Below are 16,680 nucleotides of genomic sequence, written 5' to 3' on the forward strand. Positions count from 1 at the left end.
CACACACACACACATATATATATATATATATATATATATATATATATATATATATATATATATATATAGTGTATCCTCAGTATGTAGAATATGTATTTTACCCTTTACATAACCTGTTTATTTCTTGTAAATACCAAACCCTACATCAGAGTGAAACCCTGTAAATGCAGGTGAAATTAGAAAAATTTGAGTATTTAAAACATTGATTTCCATGTATAATATTTATTTTGGGGTACCGTACCCCGTTTTCTATTTCTGCAGTAACTGTTCCATTTTTAGATGCCACAGTTCACAACCTCAGCCAGTTCTGCCACTCAAATTCATATTTTGAACAAAAAGGAATCAATGAAGGTTCAAATATTTTGGCTTTCCACAGACACGACTCTGGCTAGAAGCGACTGGGTCCAGCTCAAAATCTTATGATGCTCCGCCCACAAGGATCGTGATTGGCCGCCACCTTCTCACATTTGATTCATGTAAACAGAGCAATGTTAATATTAATAAAACAGATTATAATTAATAATGATACCTTAAATAGTGATCTACGTAACCGGTGTATCCAACACGTTGATGTGCCACTTGCCAGTATAGAATAACATTGTTAATTTGCAAGCAAAGCAAACCACGGCGGAGCAGAGACCATTTGACTGGCGGCCAATCACGACGCTTATGGGCAGAGTATGTTAAGGATTTTAGGTTGGACACAGTCGCAGCCGACTCTGGTTTCCCCTCACAGAACATTCCCTTGTGGGTCTACTGCTTCTCAAGGGTACCCAAGCTTAAATGGTGTTTTTCCCTATTCAATTTGGAAAATTTAGTCTCATTTCCCTTGGTGTCCTTAAGAGAAAATCTGCTGTCACTCTTGAATACACTAATGCAAAGTTCAAGAAAATTCCGAACTTTTGCCCTGAATTCAGAATATGCAAAATTTAAGGTCTAAATCTCTATCCGTTTTCTAAAGGTATTATGTTTGCTGTTCCTTCACTGTCAAATTTTCATTGGTTAACCCTCCCCCTGTGGTTCCTCTTGTTGGTAGATTTTTAATGGTTTAAGCTCCTGCGTTTTAAGATGTAATATTTCTTTTGCACTTGAACTGCTTTTGTCCCTTTCTCTGAGATCTGAGACGTATCGAAACGTTCTTCAAATATTTCCTCCTAATTTTTAATTTTAATCTTTTTGACAGATCTTCAAAGTGAAGTCTATTATTGTTTCCTTATGCATTAGATCATAAATTGATTTAACTTTATGAGTATATTCATTAGACAGATAAGTTATCATACCTATTCAATCCAAGCCTATAAGTTATACCTTAAATGATTTTCATGAGAATACGCTAAAATATGTAATATAGGTGTATTTTATACAAAAAACTGCATTAGGTTATAAAAATCCTATAAATCTTGAATCTCTTCTAATCTTCTTTTTAATGGTGTTGCAGGCCTTGACGATGCCACGCGATCCCCCATACCCTCCCAAGCCCCTACTCCCAGTCCCTATAATCAACCAAGACCCACCTTTTCAGGCAATACTGGAGGCTTTTCGAATGCAAATGCAAATGCACAACAAGGCACATTTAACCAAAATTTCTTTTCTGAGTCATCCTCTTCATCATCCTCTAGTCAGTCCCAAAACAGTTCCAGTCAATCAAATCAGTACAGTTCTTTTAGTGGTAAAAATGGCCTTTTCGAACAGCCTTCATATGCCAAGACCCTAGCCCCCTCGACCCAGTTGTCAGGAGCAGCTAACCAGTATAATCTTCAAGGATCAGCGCAGCAGGCATGGATGGCAGAGTATCTCCAGAACATTACCAAGAATCTCTACAATTCATTCACTAACTCCTCTACCATCTCGAATACAAAGCACTATGGAGGTGAGGACGGCAGCGACGGAGCCCTCGTGAATTTCCCATTCGTTCTGATCCCCATCTCAACTTTCCTTGATCTCAAAGAGAATGGAGCTATTGGAAAGGACATCCAAAGTTATGGTGCTTTCATTCAACCTGAGCAAGGTCAAGCACAGCTTTCGCAATACCTTCAGCAACAGCAACAACAGCGACAGCAACAGCAGCAGCAGCAACAACAACAACAGCAAAAACAGAAAGCCTACACTGAAACGACTCACCATACAACTTTCAATACTTACAACACATCAAAAGCTGAAACTCAGCAAAAGTCCCAGAAATCACAAGGAGTAAACACTATTAATTTCCAAACAACTGGTGTTCATCAACCAGGTGGTCATGCAGGTAAACAAGTAGCTCAACAGCAGCAGTATCAAAGTCATCAATCATCAGAATCATCAGAATCTAGCAGTAGTAGTTCAAGTAACAAGGCCAGCTCAAGTTTCCAGAGTAATTTTGCAGGAAATCAAGGTTATCCATCTGGTTCCCAGTTCAATCAGGCAAGACCATCCCCCCCAAGCTATGGCTCAAGACCTAATCCTGGATTAGGTTACTTACCTCCACAAAGACCAATCACTCAAGCGCCTTACGTACCACAACCCCCACAAACACAAAGACCAATCACTCAAGCGCCTTACGTACCACAACCCCCACAAACACAAAGACCAGTGGTGACAAGACCCCCACCAATTCCAACAACTCCACAGCCAATTCAGTATAGACCTACCCCGCAAAACATTCCACAAGTGCAAGCAACTCAAAATTATGGTCCACCCGCTTTTAACAATGGAGCTTTTGCATCATACTCGTCACAAGATTCTAAGTCTTCACAGCAGTCACAGTCCTCCCAAGAAAAGCAGGCTTCATCTAGCAGCTCAAGCTTTGGTAATGGAAGAGCATCACAGAGTTACCAGTCCTCTTCATCAAAAGAGTCAAAGGAGGCAAAAAGTTCTAAGTCCTCTTCATCATCACAATTTGCATACAATGCTGGAGCGGGAGCAGGTGTAGGTGCTGGTAACCAATATTCAGCACAATCAAATTTACCATCTTCCCCACAATCATTTGCACAAAGACCAGTGGTAACAAGACCCAGTCCGCCAATTCCAACAACTCCACTGCCAAGTCAGTATAGGCCTACCCAGCAAAACATTCCACAAGTGCAAGCGACTCAAAGTTATGGTCCACCCTCTTTTAGCAATGGAGCATTTGGGTCATACTCATCACAAGATTCTAAGTCTTCACAGCAGTCCCAATCATCCCAAGAAAAGCAGGCTTCATCTAGCAGCTCCAGTTTTGGTAATGGCAGAGCATCACAGAGTTATCAATCCTCTTCATCAAAAGAGGCTAAGGATGCAAAAAGTTCCAAGTCCTCCTCATCATCACAATTTGCATACAATAATGGAGCAGGTGTAGGTGCTGGTAACCAGTATTCATCAAAGTCAGCTTCTGCTTCTTCTTCTTCTTCATCATCTTCCTCTTCATCATCACAGCAAAGCTTCAACAGTTTCAATAGTGCAGGCGCTAATAGTGGGTTGAGTTTTCTCCCAACACATCTAACCCAGGGGTTCCCAAGCTATCCTGAACTCAATCCATCACCTTCTATTGCAACAGCAACATACATACCCACTGACGCCTCCCAAGGAGCTCTAACTCCAGCCCCAACATACGTCAATTCTATTCCACAGCCAGCACTTAGCAAAGGTCTTCCCCATCATTCATATCAGGAAGAGTCCATTCCAATAATCTTAGCTGAAGCAAATACTTTTGGGTCGTCAGAACCTTCTTATGATAAAGATTATGATTCAAATGGATCTGATCCTGCTTTTGCAGTTCCACTCCCAGAACCAAACTATGAAAATACAAACAGCTGGATTCCTTTGCCTGGTAATACCAATACACAACACAATATTCCTGGTTCTCATCATGGTCAAAACACTCTTGCGTCTCCCCCAACTCAAGTTTTAGCTCAGCAATTCAACCCAGTCCAGTTGCTTCAGAACTCTGGAGGAAATGCTGGAAATGTTTACCACCATTCCTCCTCAAGTCAAAGCTCGGAAGAAAAGAGTAGCTCTCAGCAAAGCCACCAGGAATCCAGTTCATCCTGGAATAGCTCAGGAGCACTGAACCCCCAGCAGTTCTTCAGCAAAGCAATTGGACACGAAATCCAGCCGTCGCAGAAGCAGCCCCGTCAGCTACCAGCGCACCAACTTTACCAGATTCCTTCCTGGGCTGCCCAGCAATCAGGATGATAGCTGACAGAAAAGATCCATCGAATCATATTCAAATGTTAATGCTTTTTGTCCCTTCGTATGTTTTGCCTCTTCCTGTTATATTAAAGCTCATAGCTCAGTTGTGGTATGTACACAATTTAGTGCATTCAGATCTGTTAGCAATACTTCATCTGTAGACATAATTGTCATGTTAGTATGATGCATGAGCTCAAATTTTGTACGCTTCCTACCCCTTTGTATATACACGTGCCGTGGTGTTGCTGTTTTGTACCTATGTTTAGAAGTGAAAACAATATATATATATATATATATATATATATATATATATATATATATATATATATATATATGATTTTTCTAGTAGCATAAATTAGTTATTTGGCAACTCAAATTTGATGAGTGACTCTTCCTGTTCATTCCTTTTCGACTTGTGTAGTGTGTCTCTTATGTCACTACCTGCTTTATGTCCTAGTCAATTTTTTTTATCGTTCATGGTGAATCTTTTCTATATTTTTTTCAGTTATTATTTTACATAAGGAGAATAAAGACGTAATTTATAGTGTAGAAATATACCGAAACAGTATTTTTTGTAAACACGAGCTCTTTAAAAACTATAGATATAATATATACAATGTAACAATGTTTTATGTTTCCCACACTTCAGTATTAATAGTTTTAATGGTATTTTGCTCCACTAATGACTGTTCAGTGTAATTTAAGAAATATTTTTATAAGTAAATTTTATAAGAAACTTGTGGTTTTTAATCAATGGTATCCCTCACTAGTTTTTCGAAAGTAGATAAAGGCATTTTACAATATTTAACTTTCCATAGGTAGAAGGTTCAAAATGCTCCTTTCTGCCTATTTCATAAACTTTTGTAACAGCGCTTATGTCAAGACAAAACAGAGGCTTTTCATTCATGCATAGCAGTGATGCTTTGTCTATTGCACTGCAATTGTTCGGTGACTACTTTCCACTTGGTAAGGGTAGAAGAGACTATTTAGCTATGGTAAGCAGCTCCTCTAGGAGAAGGGCAATCCAAAATCAAACCATTGTTCTCTATTCGTGGGTAGTACCATAGTCTGTACCGTGGTCTTCCACTGTCTTGGGTTAGAGTACCCTTGCTTGAGGGTAGCCTACACTCAGGCACACTATTCTATGTTTCCTTTCCTCACTGGGCTATTTTCTTTATTTGGAGCCCTTTGGCTTATAACATCCTCTTTTTCCTACTAGGGTTGTAGCTTAGCTATTAATAACAATAATGAAGACATCATGTACAGAAAGTGACCTTGAAGGATTAAACTAGCAGAAATATCAGTACCTTTCAAGATTCCGTGACGAGAAGGTAGGTGAGTAGGAAGGTTATCCTGTGTTTTATCCTGTTTAAAAGACTGCTTTACTGATAAAGCTTTGGTGTGCAATTTAGTGAAACTTCTTCACTTCATCAAAACTCTTACAGGTGAGTTGGTATAATAATAAGGATAAGAATGGGGAAGTGGGGAATATGGGGAAAGGAAGCGTACCCCTGGATACAATCCAGTTTGTAGCTCGAAGGCAGGTACTCGGGATGGGAAAGATTATGGAAAAAGGGAGAAAGAGAAGTACAGTAAAAGAATAAAAGAGGGGCAGACCCTCTTGCGACATTAGGGATTTTGGTTTGCTATAATTTATGATGTGTTACAGGTGAGTAGCTGGGTTTAACCCTTAGACTCATAAACTACTGAAGCCAGCTCTCGCCGAAGGACACCCTTATGTGAATACTTTAGGCTTGTATATTTGAAATTGTTCCTTCAGCTCCCTGATAATCTTGATTCTATCATATACTCGATAGCTTTACAGTGTTCAACAAAATATTTCTAAAGTACTTTTATAAACTAACAATGTTATCGAAGAGTAGAACCAGTCCTTGCTGCGTGTGTAAAACAAAAGTGGTGCCTGTGACTTTTATTATTATAACGTCGAGACGATTGTTATCAATCATCACCACCTCCTACGTATATTCAAGAAAGGGGCCTGGGTTAGATTTCGCCATTCGTCTCTATATTGAGCTTTTAAATCAATACTTCTCCACTCATCATCTACTTCACGCTTCATAGTCCTCAGTCATGATTGATTGATTGATTTGAGGTTATTGGCATCTCCTCAGCCCTGTAGGCCTGATTGTACTCAATCAGTGTGGTAAAATAAGGGTAATTCCTTGCATATGCACTTAAAATTTTGAAATTATCTACTACATATTGCATTTGTGAAACGTAAAATACCTAAGAATGTTTACGATAAAGATCTTGTAGGTTCTGTAGTGCGTAAGGTTCCCCTGTGTCATATGACCAGGAAAATAGTCCGTGAAATACTGTAAGTACTTGAAAAAGCAATGGTTGAATAGTTAAAATCATCAGTACCTCAGTTGTTATGAATTTTCATGGTTGTCTGTTGTTGTTGCTGTTGTTTTTTTGTTGGATCCGCTATTGTTGAAACATTCAGTGAGTTTATAGTTGTCAATACCTTCTTACTAGGATGCAGTTCGTGCTTGGAAAGCAGCGTCTACCTAATCTACAATGAAAATGGTATCATAAATGCTTATTATTTAATGACTACTGTACGCGACTCTTCAAAAATGACTGCTAAATATTTACAGAGAGAGAGAGAGAGAGATTCAACCCTTCCCACCCCCTCTCAACCAAGTATGACTACTCCCTCTCCCTTCTACCGAAGAGAAGGGCCGAGTAGTTCTACGTCTAGCAATGTCGCTGAGCGTAACCTAAAACAGAAATTATTCTTGAACAACTAATTAGTCATTTAGGAAGAATCGAAGCATTGTCGAATAACCAATTAGCCTGCAGACAATGATAGTCTACGGAGACAGTTGTATACTCTTGTAAATAGTTATCTGAAAACTATTAAGCCTGAATACAAATGCTAGCGAATAACTGAAAAGATACTGGTCAAAATATAAAGTGGAAAGAAATTATTTTCACACATCAAGGCCAGCCTGAACAGACTCTTAAGTGTCTGATTGAGGGTGAGAAATAAACCCCTAAAAGTAAAAGTAAAATTATTTGCTGGAAATGATGGATTGGGTCAAATGTGCCGACCTAATTTTACACCATCTTAGTGCTGCTTTTGGCACAGTTGTACATGAATTACTACTCAAATTATTTACGCTAAAGACTTTCTTGTTCTCTAAGTGTTTCGATAATGTCGATTTAACAATAAACAATCCATACGCGGTGTGAACTGTTGAATGCTTCCGAACGAACATGATAAAATGACTGTGGAGGACCTGTAGAGAGTAAAGTTCCCCTGCTGTATAGGATCAGAAAATCAGCTCTTAAGATAATGTAAGTAAAGAAAATATTACCAAAGTAACAAACACGTAAGTCTACGAATTGCAAATTTTTATTCATCGTGTGATCCATTAAGCAGAGGAGTGCCCCAGGGAAGTGTACTAGGTCCAACCCTATTTTGTTTCTATACTATAGGCCTATTAAAAGTATCACAGAGACATGGAGTGAAGCTATTTACCGATGATACACAATATTACTTCTCCATAAATGACATTGATTGCCAGACTGGGGTTCGAGTTCCGCCCAGACTTGTTAGTTTCTTTGGTCGCTGCAACCTTACCATCCTTGTGAGCCAAGGATGGGGGTTTGGGGGAGCCTATAGGTCTATCTGTCGAGTCATCAGTAACCATTGCCTGGCTCTCCTTGGTCCTTGCTTGGGTGGAGAGGGAGCTTGGGCGCTGATTATGTAATATAGTCAGTCTCTAGGGCATTGTCCTGCTTGATAGGGCAATGTCACTGTCCTTTGCTCCTGCCAATCTTGAGTGGCCTTTAAGCAATTAAACAACTCAAACTAGATAGAAATTAAACCGGAATTGTGGTCAGAGGAGAGAGAAAAAGATAAAAAACCTTGGCGAGGTTCAAATGAATATTGATAACAACTTGTTCCCGTTATTTACTATAGGGTTCCTGGCCCTGGCATGTTATTTAATAATAATTTGTCTCTCAGTGCTCAAATAAATATTATAAGAATTGTTGGGTAAAACTTTAATAATATTGCTTTTGTAAATAAAAATTTGGATGAATTTTCTGTTAAGATACTTATGATTATCTGTGTTTGTACTAGAATTGATAATGTAACTATTACGACCTACTCAAAGTAGCCTACAACTTGAGCAGTTACAAAACAATAAACTGAGGAGAAGGTTGAGAAAAGATGCCTCACCCAGAGAAGGGATTACTCCTTTACTGATTGAACTATACTGACTGCTTATCAAAGGAAAAATATATTCTAAGATATGTGTGATAACTCAAGTTATTAGAACTGGTCGTCCCAAATATTTAGGAGAATTATTGCACATCGCGCAGCCAACAAATCTTGTCGACGGAAAAATAGTTCAGGTGGTTTATAGTTATTGAAATCAAGGTGCACCTCAACTGTAGGTCCTAAAACTGTCAAATATGGAACCGAAGATTATAACAAGCTCATATTGGGTGCCTGAAAGAGTGATATGAAGAACTTCAAGAAGTTGAAAGGTTTATAGAAATTGAATTATATGATGCCAGGGATTTGATAATTAACGTTACCTGTTAAGGCTAGAATTGAATTTAAGATTTGTTTGTTGACTTACAAGGCACTTACAAGTGATAAGCCTAAATATCTTCGTGATTGCTTGGTCGCCTACCCTCAAGCTACTAGCGCTGCTGTAAGAGTTAGACATGCTGATGACCCATATAGACTATTCGAAATTAGTGTGAATCATGCAATATGAGGAAGAACTTTTTGTTATGCTGTACCGAGACTCTTCAACGACCTTCCACTTGATGTCAAGAATAGCAAAAATGTGGCAGCTTTCAAGAAAAACCTGAAGACTTATCTCTTTGGAAAGTGTTATAATTGTGACCAGAAAACTATTAAGCCTGAATACAAATGCTAGCGAATACTGAAAAGGTACAGAGCAAAATATAAACTGAAAAGAAATTAATTTCACACATCAAGGCCCGCCTGAACAGACTCTAGTGGTTGATGGAGGGCGAGAAATAAACCCCTAAAAGTAAAAGTAACGTAGATTACGTTATATGATACAATAATGATTACGACAAACAAACCTTTTAACATCATGGGGGTCTAAGAGATGTCAGGCAGGGCAGCCGATCGGACCACGGTCTATCCCAAAGCTAACACAAACTACTTCAAAAACAATGCAATTGTGCTACCCCCATACAAATGGGAAAAAGCACGATAGTAAAAGAAGCAGGTTAGCCTAAGAGCCATGTCAGTTGGGTATCTGGAAGCTTAGTGAGTTTGAATCTGCAAATCGCACGTTTCCTGAGCATACATATACATTGTCGTTTTCTTTCACTTCGGTAAAATGGGACTGGTCTTGTACTTTACAATGTGATATTTGTATTTCTTGAAAATAAATTGGTTTTTAGAAAATATATTTTTCATTTTGACCTTAGTTTCAGTGAGAAGAAATATCTTTTGATGGTTTGTTCTTTGAAGAATCTGCCAGTGGGTGGAGTTTTTGGGACTTAAACTGAATTCTATTAGTATAGAATTTAAAAGCATTTCAATATCGAACACTGCAATGCATTCACAATAAATTGACTCCCTATAATAACAAAGTAATTACGTGTCGACATGAGAATAGTTACGGATGGTTTAAAGTTATTGGAGCTAAGATGCACTAACACTAAGCTACGGTAGAGCTTTCAAATTTGCTGCCCCAAATTGTATAACGAGCTCCTACTAGACAGCCGAATATCTGATGATATTAAGGCTTTCAACAAGAAGTTTTAGACTACTATTCATGAGAAGTTATGATATTGTGGATTACGTTATATGATTCTCTAATTACTTAAGAATGTCTACGACAACCAATGTTGTAGGTCCTTACAAGGTCAGTGAAACAACCCTTAAAGTAAGTAAATTTGATAACCATGAATAAAAAGGAAGATAGATTACGATGAATTAAACATATCTAATAAGAATAACCTTATGAAGTTACATAAACCACAAATCTTAAATAAAAAGACAAGAATCTCTTTCAACATAAAAGTTAAGCAAATTGGTGGTGTAGAAAATTCCATTGGTCTCATTTGGACATTTGTAATGACCTTGGTTTAACCGTTTATATATGTATGTATGTATGTATGTATGTATGTATGTATGTATGTATGTATATATGTATGTATGTATATATATATATATATATATATATATATATATATATATATATATATATATGTAGGTATATATATATATATATATATATATATATATATATATATATATATATACATATATATATATATATATACATATATATATATATATATATATATATATATATATATATATATATATATATATATATATATATATATATATATGTGTGTGTGTGTGTGTGTGTCTATCTATCTATCTATCTATCTATCTATATATATATATATATATATATATATATATATATATATATATATATATATATATATGTGTGTGTGTGTGTGTGTGTAATACAAATTCATGCAAACTATGAAGCATTAACCACACTGACAGATAAGCCATAAACAAATTCTTTAAACACAATATTAGATTTGCTTGAAATCGTGATATCATTTATACACTGAAGCCTTCAGAGAGACATTTTACATAATCATATAAATCGATATTTGAATTTTGAGTAATATTTCCCTGCATTACTTTAACGAGACCAGATTCTTCTATGTGATTTCTAGGTTTAATTGAATATATTTATCCTATTAAACAATTGGTTCCCCTTTGTACTGCAGTTGATCTTGTGAACTGAAGAAACTTGCCTAGTTTTTGCACTATAAACACAACATCAATGGAAGGTGGAGCATGGATATTGTTTGAATAAAAAGTATTATGCCTCATGTGGGGCAGTTAACATATCATTCATAACATTAGGTGAAGGAGTCATTATTTAATAACAGACTAACACTAAAATTTGTCAACTGTATTTATTAGATCTAATATTTTATCTTATATCATATTTACAGGGGAGTACATTGGCTCCAAGAAGGGGCCAGATCTCCTAATAAAATGGACAAAGAAGAAGAAGAACCTTACTCAGTCTGGTTTAGTGAAACAACCGACCAAACTTCATCCACCAAACATGTCTGACGCCGAAGATGACTTTATGTGCGATGACGAAGAGGAATATGATTTGGTAAGGATATTATACGACCAGAATAACTATTATTGATACTGAAAGTTTATTTAGTTTAGTTTTAATATAAAGATAACAATTAGAAAGGTTGTAATAGGCTATACGCATTGATTCATGGTGTACCTTGTTTTGGTGTTAGCAATGTTTACATATTTCTACTCTACCTTAAAAGGTTAAGCTTAAAGGTGTCTGGATTAAGTTCCATCAGAATAGATGCTCACCAGAACGTCAGCAGGGCATGGCCAACCCCCCACTGTGGTGCCCTACCACGGCAGTGGCCTCCCCAATAAACAGCTTAAACTCACGGTCCCCGGTCTGGGATGGATCTGCTGTCATGCAAATGCTAGGCGAACAAGTTACCACTCTACTAGCCAGGCTAGGCCACTATCTTATCCTGAGCTTAATCAATAGAGCTGAGTTATCGGTAATTTTGTATTGTATTACAGGGTGAGATTTCGAACAGAAATTGTATGTTTTCCTAAAGTAAATAACGTGATTTAACCGAATTTGACCTTCATTTCAACCGCAAACAAACAGATCAACCAATTCGGCTAACTTTAAGTTGCCGAATTGGTTGCTGTTATTACTGATGAAATGAAGGTGAAAACCGGTTAAATCACGTTGTTCCCTACAGGAAAACATATATTTTCTGTTAAAATGGTTAAATATAATCACTGTTGTCATATATGATGTGTTAAATATTTAAATATAAGCACTTGTTTAACGGTGTCACTTCCCTTACGAATGTACTGCGAACGATAACATTAGCAACGTTACTAATGATACACAGTGTTACCGACGTTGATGTATGGTACACAGAGTTACCAACGGTACGTTGACATTACTAGCGACAGTAATGCTAAATATTTCCATACGTATTTTAAATAATTTTTCCATATAAGTTTTACTCAATATATAAAAAGTACAAAAACGCTACAGAACCTAACAAACCCACCTAACCTAACCTAGTAGTATGACAGGTCACAAACCTCAGGTATTTACTGAGAACGGTAAAATTCTCCATGTAACGAATGATACACAGAGTTACCAACGGTACGGTGACATTACTAGCGATAGTAATGCTAGATATTTCCATACGTAATTTAAATAATTTTTCCATACAAGTTTTACACTATGTAAAAAGTACAAAAAGGGTACACAACCTAACAAACCCACCTAACCTAACCTAGAAGTTCCCAGGTCACAAAACACATATAATGACTTTTGAGGAATGACTTACCTTTTTGCAGAAGACGTCGAAACTTGCGGGTTACGGGAGGGTGAGACTGACGACTTAACTACTTTTTCCCAAAAATGTACCTTTATAAGGAGTAACGGTTCGATATTACAATAAAACACGTGAATGTCTTTCCTGTAAGATAGGAGGGAACGGCACTTGGGGCACTGTAAACGTTGAGGAATTACATTGTGTGCTTTGAGGTAATTATCAACATTGGATGAAGAATCATAAAAATCACCATGGAATTTAGCAAATGCTTTTAGGTACCGAATACTGCAGCCGTTACAAGTTTCTATAACTTCCTCCATCGCAAAATACGAAAAAATAAATCTCACTTGAAATGACGGACACCTTACTAGGACATAGGTTTCCAGGGAAAAGGATTTGGTGGAAGGGGTATGAACAGACCACTCAAAGAGATAAATGAAGGGGATAGGGAAATATCAGTTGACAACCCCCTTGTGTAAACTTTGAACACGTATCGGTTCGTGATTGGTTAACGGAAAAACAACAGAGTCTAGAGGGTAAACATAAATGAACTGGATAGGGAAACTTGTCCAGAGCAAGTGTTTATGTGAAACCGGGGAGTGACAAGGAAATGACAAAAGAAATAAACCCAATATAGGAAGGTAAAATGGAATGTATGATAAATAATATTGAATGGGAATATAAAATGAGATGAATTTATAAGGTATAGGATAATAAAACGAGTAATTCTTGGGTCAAGAGTAATATGTATAGGGGGGTATTACCTAACTAATCAAGTAATAAACCTGAACAGAGCTGATAGAGAGACGGAGAGTTACATTTCACGGTTAGAGAAGAAGAAATCCTATTGGTGGGGGAAAAGCTCTGCGCGGGGGCCGGGGTATTTGCGTAGAAGGTTGAAAACTGGTATGCATGTACGTATGGTGGCTAATGTTAGCATGGAATGCTAACATTTAATATGCATCAGACGTTGGCAGCAATGGTTACTGTATTTTTTTATGAGACATAGTCTTTGCAACGGCGCCTCCAAAGTTTATTCAGCTATACTGTTTTGTATTTTCCTCCGGTTATTATAAATCCAAGAAGGTAATGTATAGAGAAGAAAATGATTGTTTTACGTTTATACATTGCTTCCCCAGTATGTTTTCCCCACCCAAAACCCCGAGTTCCCACTGGGGGTCCCCCATTACCGTAGGATATAGATATTTATATATTTCTGAAACTATTCATTTGCGACGGGAACGAATGTCATTTTCGAAGAGAGCGTAATTTTTTCTATAAGAAAAAGTAGTTTTTTTTTACTAGGTTACATTGCCCTGTAATACACTACAATATACCGAAAGCGGCAGATATTTTAACCTGAACTGGTTGAAAACGGCAGATATTTTAACCTGAACTGGTTGAAAATGGCAGATATTTTAACCTGAGCTGTTTGAAAACGGCAGATATTTTAACCTGGACTGGTTGAAAACAGCAGATATTTTAACCTGAACTGGTTGAAAACGACATATTTTAACCTGAACTGGTTGAAAACGGCAGATATTTTAACCTGAACTGGTTGAACGTAATGGTTTAGGTCAGTTCCTATCATGACGCTATTAGTTTGCCTTTACCGATATTATTATTCAAGTCACATACTCAACCTATAAACCCTTCGTATACTATTTGCAATCTCTAATTATGTTCATTACCCTTGAAATATTTTATTTTGTTAATTACTTCTCTTGTAGTTTCCTTATCTCCTTTCCTCACTGGGCTTATAGCATCCTGCTTTTCCAATTAGGGTTGTTGCTTAGCAATTAATAGTAAGGGGTTTATGAATGACAGCGGCCACCTGTGTGTATGATGACGGATGCCTTAGGATATGTCAGTGTAAGGGGGTTCGCAGTAACGTCCCCCCCTCCCCCGTTAGGTAAGTAGATAAGGATACGGCTTGTAGGTTAGGTTATGGGGTAAAGTTTAGGCTAGTTGATGTCCATGGGGTGAATGTAGTTTATCGGGACAGGGCGATATCTTTCTTATTACTAGCCCAATCGTTTTTCCTTATGGGGAAGATGTGCTTTACTATGATCTGATATACCATAATATGAGGTTATTTTATATTTTCTAAGTTCAGCCCAAGAAGGGGGTCCGGGTACTTGCCCCCGGCTAGGGGTTGTGACCTGGGAACTACTAGGTTCGGTTAGGTTGGGTTTGTATGATAGCGACAGTGGTTGGGGGGTCGCAGGGGGGCGTTAGCTCCCCCGTTAGATCATTAGGAAAGTAAGGACACGGCTTGTAGGGCAGGGTGGGGGGGGGGGCGGTTAGTTGTCCATTTTTCTCGGCGTGTCCTCATAAACTACAAAGGCTCCGATGTCCATTTTTAATCCACACTGGAGGACCTTGCCTCTGACATACAAAGGCTCCAATAATGATTATGTATGATGATGGCCATGCTCCATAACACTCTTATTTTCAACCCTATCGCGAAGGATACATCAGGTACGGTTAGGCTGGGAAGATTAGGTTAGGTGGTGGTTTATTCACGCGAGAGGTCCTGTCCGTCATTATACAAAAGTCACCTCAAATGTACCCATATCAAAAGTAGGGGGCGGGACCGCAGTATGTGACACTTAGGGAGCATGTTTACGCTAAGTGCTACTGTCCTCATCGGGTTGTGTCCCCAGTGGGCACCTACGCACTGAGGCTAAACATGTTATATAGGGGATATGCAGGGGTGACCAACACAATAGCTAGTTGTTCCGTAACCGAAATACAAACCACGCTATTTACAGAGGGTTTACCTTTTAGCGCAGCTGAAATGACGAGCCAAGAGTTTTAACGAGGGTTAATTACCCCCGCGCTAGTTAGCGGGGGGTGGGGAAGGGTAGCTTGCTACCCCTCCCCCCTCCACACACCGGTGACTTGCTTCACTTCACTTTTGGCTCGGCGGTGATCAGACGTGTCTGCTCATCGCCCTCGTGACAGCCTTTAATTTTCTGCTTTTTCTTTTCAGCGTGTGTGTTGGTTGGAAGTTGACCTTCAGTTATTTCTTTACAGTGCGTACATGCCCTGGAGTTGCCGGTCGTCCTTGTGGGACTTTCATGTCGGACGTAAATACGGATCTGCACACCCTCTGCCCTCAATGTCGGGGCCGACGGTGTGACCAGGAGAACATGTGCCGTGAGTGCAGGGAGTGGTCTGCCTCCCAGTGGGAGAGGTTTGGCCGTCGGCGTAAGAAGTTCTCCTCCGGGGTTAGCCTTGAAGGAGGAAGGTTCTCGGGACTCTTCTTCCGCCGCCCAAACCTCCTCCGAAGCTCCCCCTCGTCCGCCTCCTAAGGAGAGTCGGCCGAGTGGGAGCGCAGGCCCTTGTTCTGTTTCCCGACCTTCGGTGGGGGAGAGGGCGTCGCCTCCCATAGCGAGGCGGTTCCCCCTCCTCCTCCGGGGGAGGTTATTGATAATGCCTTATCCAGTGATGATCTTTTACAGATTTGGTCGTCCCTGGGGCTTAAGGGCTTGCCCTCCATGGTCGCTCTTATTGACCTTGTCTCGTTGGGGGCCGCTGTTAAGCAGTCGCCGGCGGTAGCAGAGGTAGACCCTCTGTCTATCGTCGACGTCGTGGTGACAGAGGCCTCCGACGTGGCTGGGCCTTCCGCCGCAGGCGCTGTTGCGGGTGTTGGTGCTAAAGGCTCTCCTCCTCCTTCCGTACATCCTTCGAAGGGGGAAGTGAGTCCTTCGGTCTCGGCTGCTGCTCAGCTTCCTTCTGAGGGAAGTGCTTTAACGGAGACTCCCCTTCGGAGGATCGATGGTCCCGACGATCTTCCCCGGGGCCGCCTCCGCCGTAAGGCTCACCGCCCGCTACGCCACAAGGGCCTCCCTTCCCCTTACAGAGGGACTAAGAGGCGCCTTTTTGGGTCTTCATCCTCCGGGGGGGACTCTTCTCGTCAGCCTCAACCTACAGCTCCGCCCTCCTTGAACCTCTCTGCAGACCGCTCACCATCTCCTGCCAGATCTTCGCCTTCTGGAGAACTCGTCACCCGACGGGCAACAGTCCCTTCGGGGCTAAGGGATCCTTCCCTTACGCGAGCAGTGCTAGCGCACGAGCGCTCTCCTGCTCGCCAGCTCTCTCCTGCTCGCCAGCGCT

The 16,680-nt window shown here is 39.5% G+C and overlaps 2 protein-coding genes across 2 annotated transcripts in view; both read left to right on the plus strand.

Annotated features, from left to right (window-relative positions):
• Positions 1-4,413, plus strand: part of LOC137643327 (dentin sialophosphoprotein-like) — an 11,506-nt gene extending 7,093 nt beyond the window's left edge. Inside the window, exon 5 of the mRNA XM_068376162.1 lies at positions 1,439-4,413. Within this exon, the coding sequence (XP_068232263.1) occupies positions 1,439-4,149 (2,711 nt within the window). The 3' untranslated portion in view covers positions 4,150-4,413. The remainder of the gene's footprint in view (positions 1-1,438) is intronic.
• Positions 4,414-11,166: 6,753 nt separating this feature from the next.
• The window catches only part of LOC137642786 (COP9 signalosome complex subunit 2), a 66,731-nt gene continuing 61,217 nt past the window's right edge, over positions 11,167-16,680 (plus strand). The window contains exon 1 of the mRNA XM_068375639.1: positions 11,167-11,330. Within this exon, the coding sequence (XP_068231740.1) occupies positions 11,277-11,330 (54 nt within the window). The 5' untranslated portion in view covers positions 11,167-11,276. The remainder of the gene's footprint in view (positions 11,331-16,680) is intronic.

The sequence above is a fragment of the Palaemon carinicauda genome, chromosome 6 (genome assembly GCF_036898095.1).
Source record: "Palaemon carinicauda isolate YSFRI2023 chromosome 6, ASM3689809v2, whole genome shotgun sequence".
Lineage (NCBI taxonomy): Eukaryota > Metazoa > Arthropoda > Malacostraca > Decapoda > Palaemonidae > Palaemon > Palaemon carinicauda.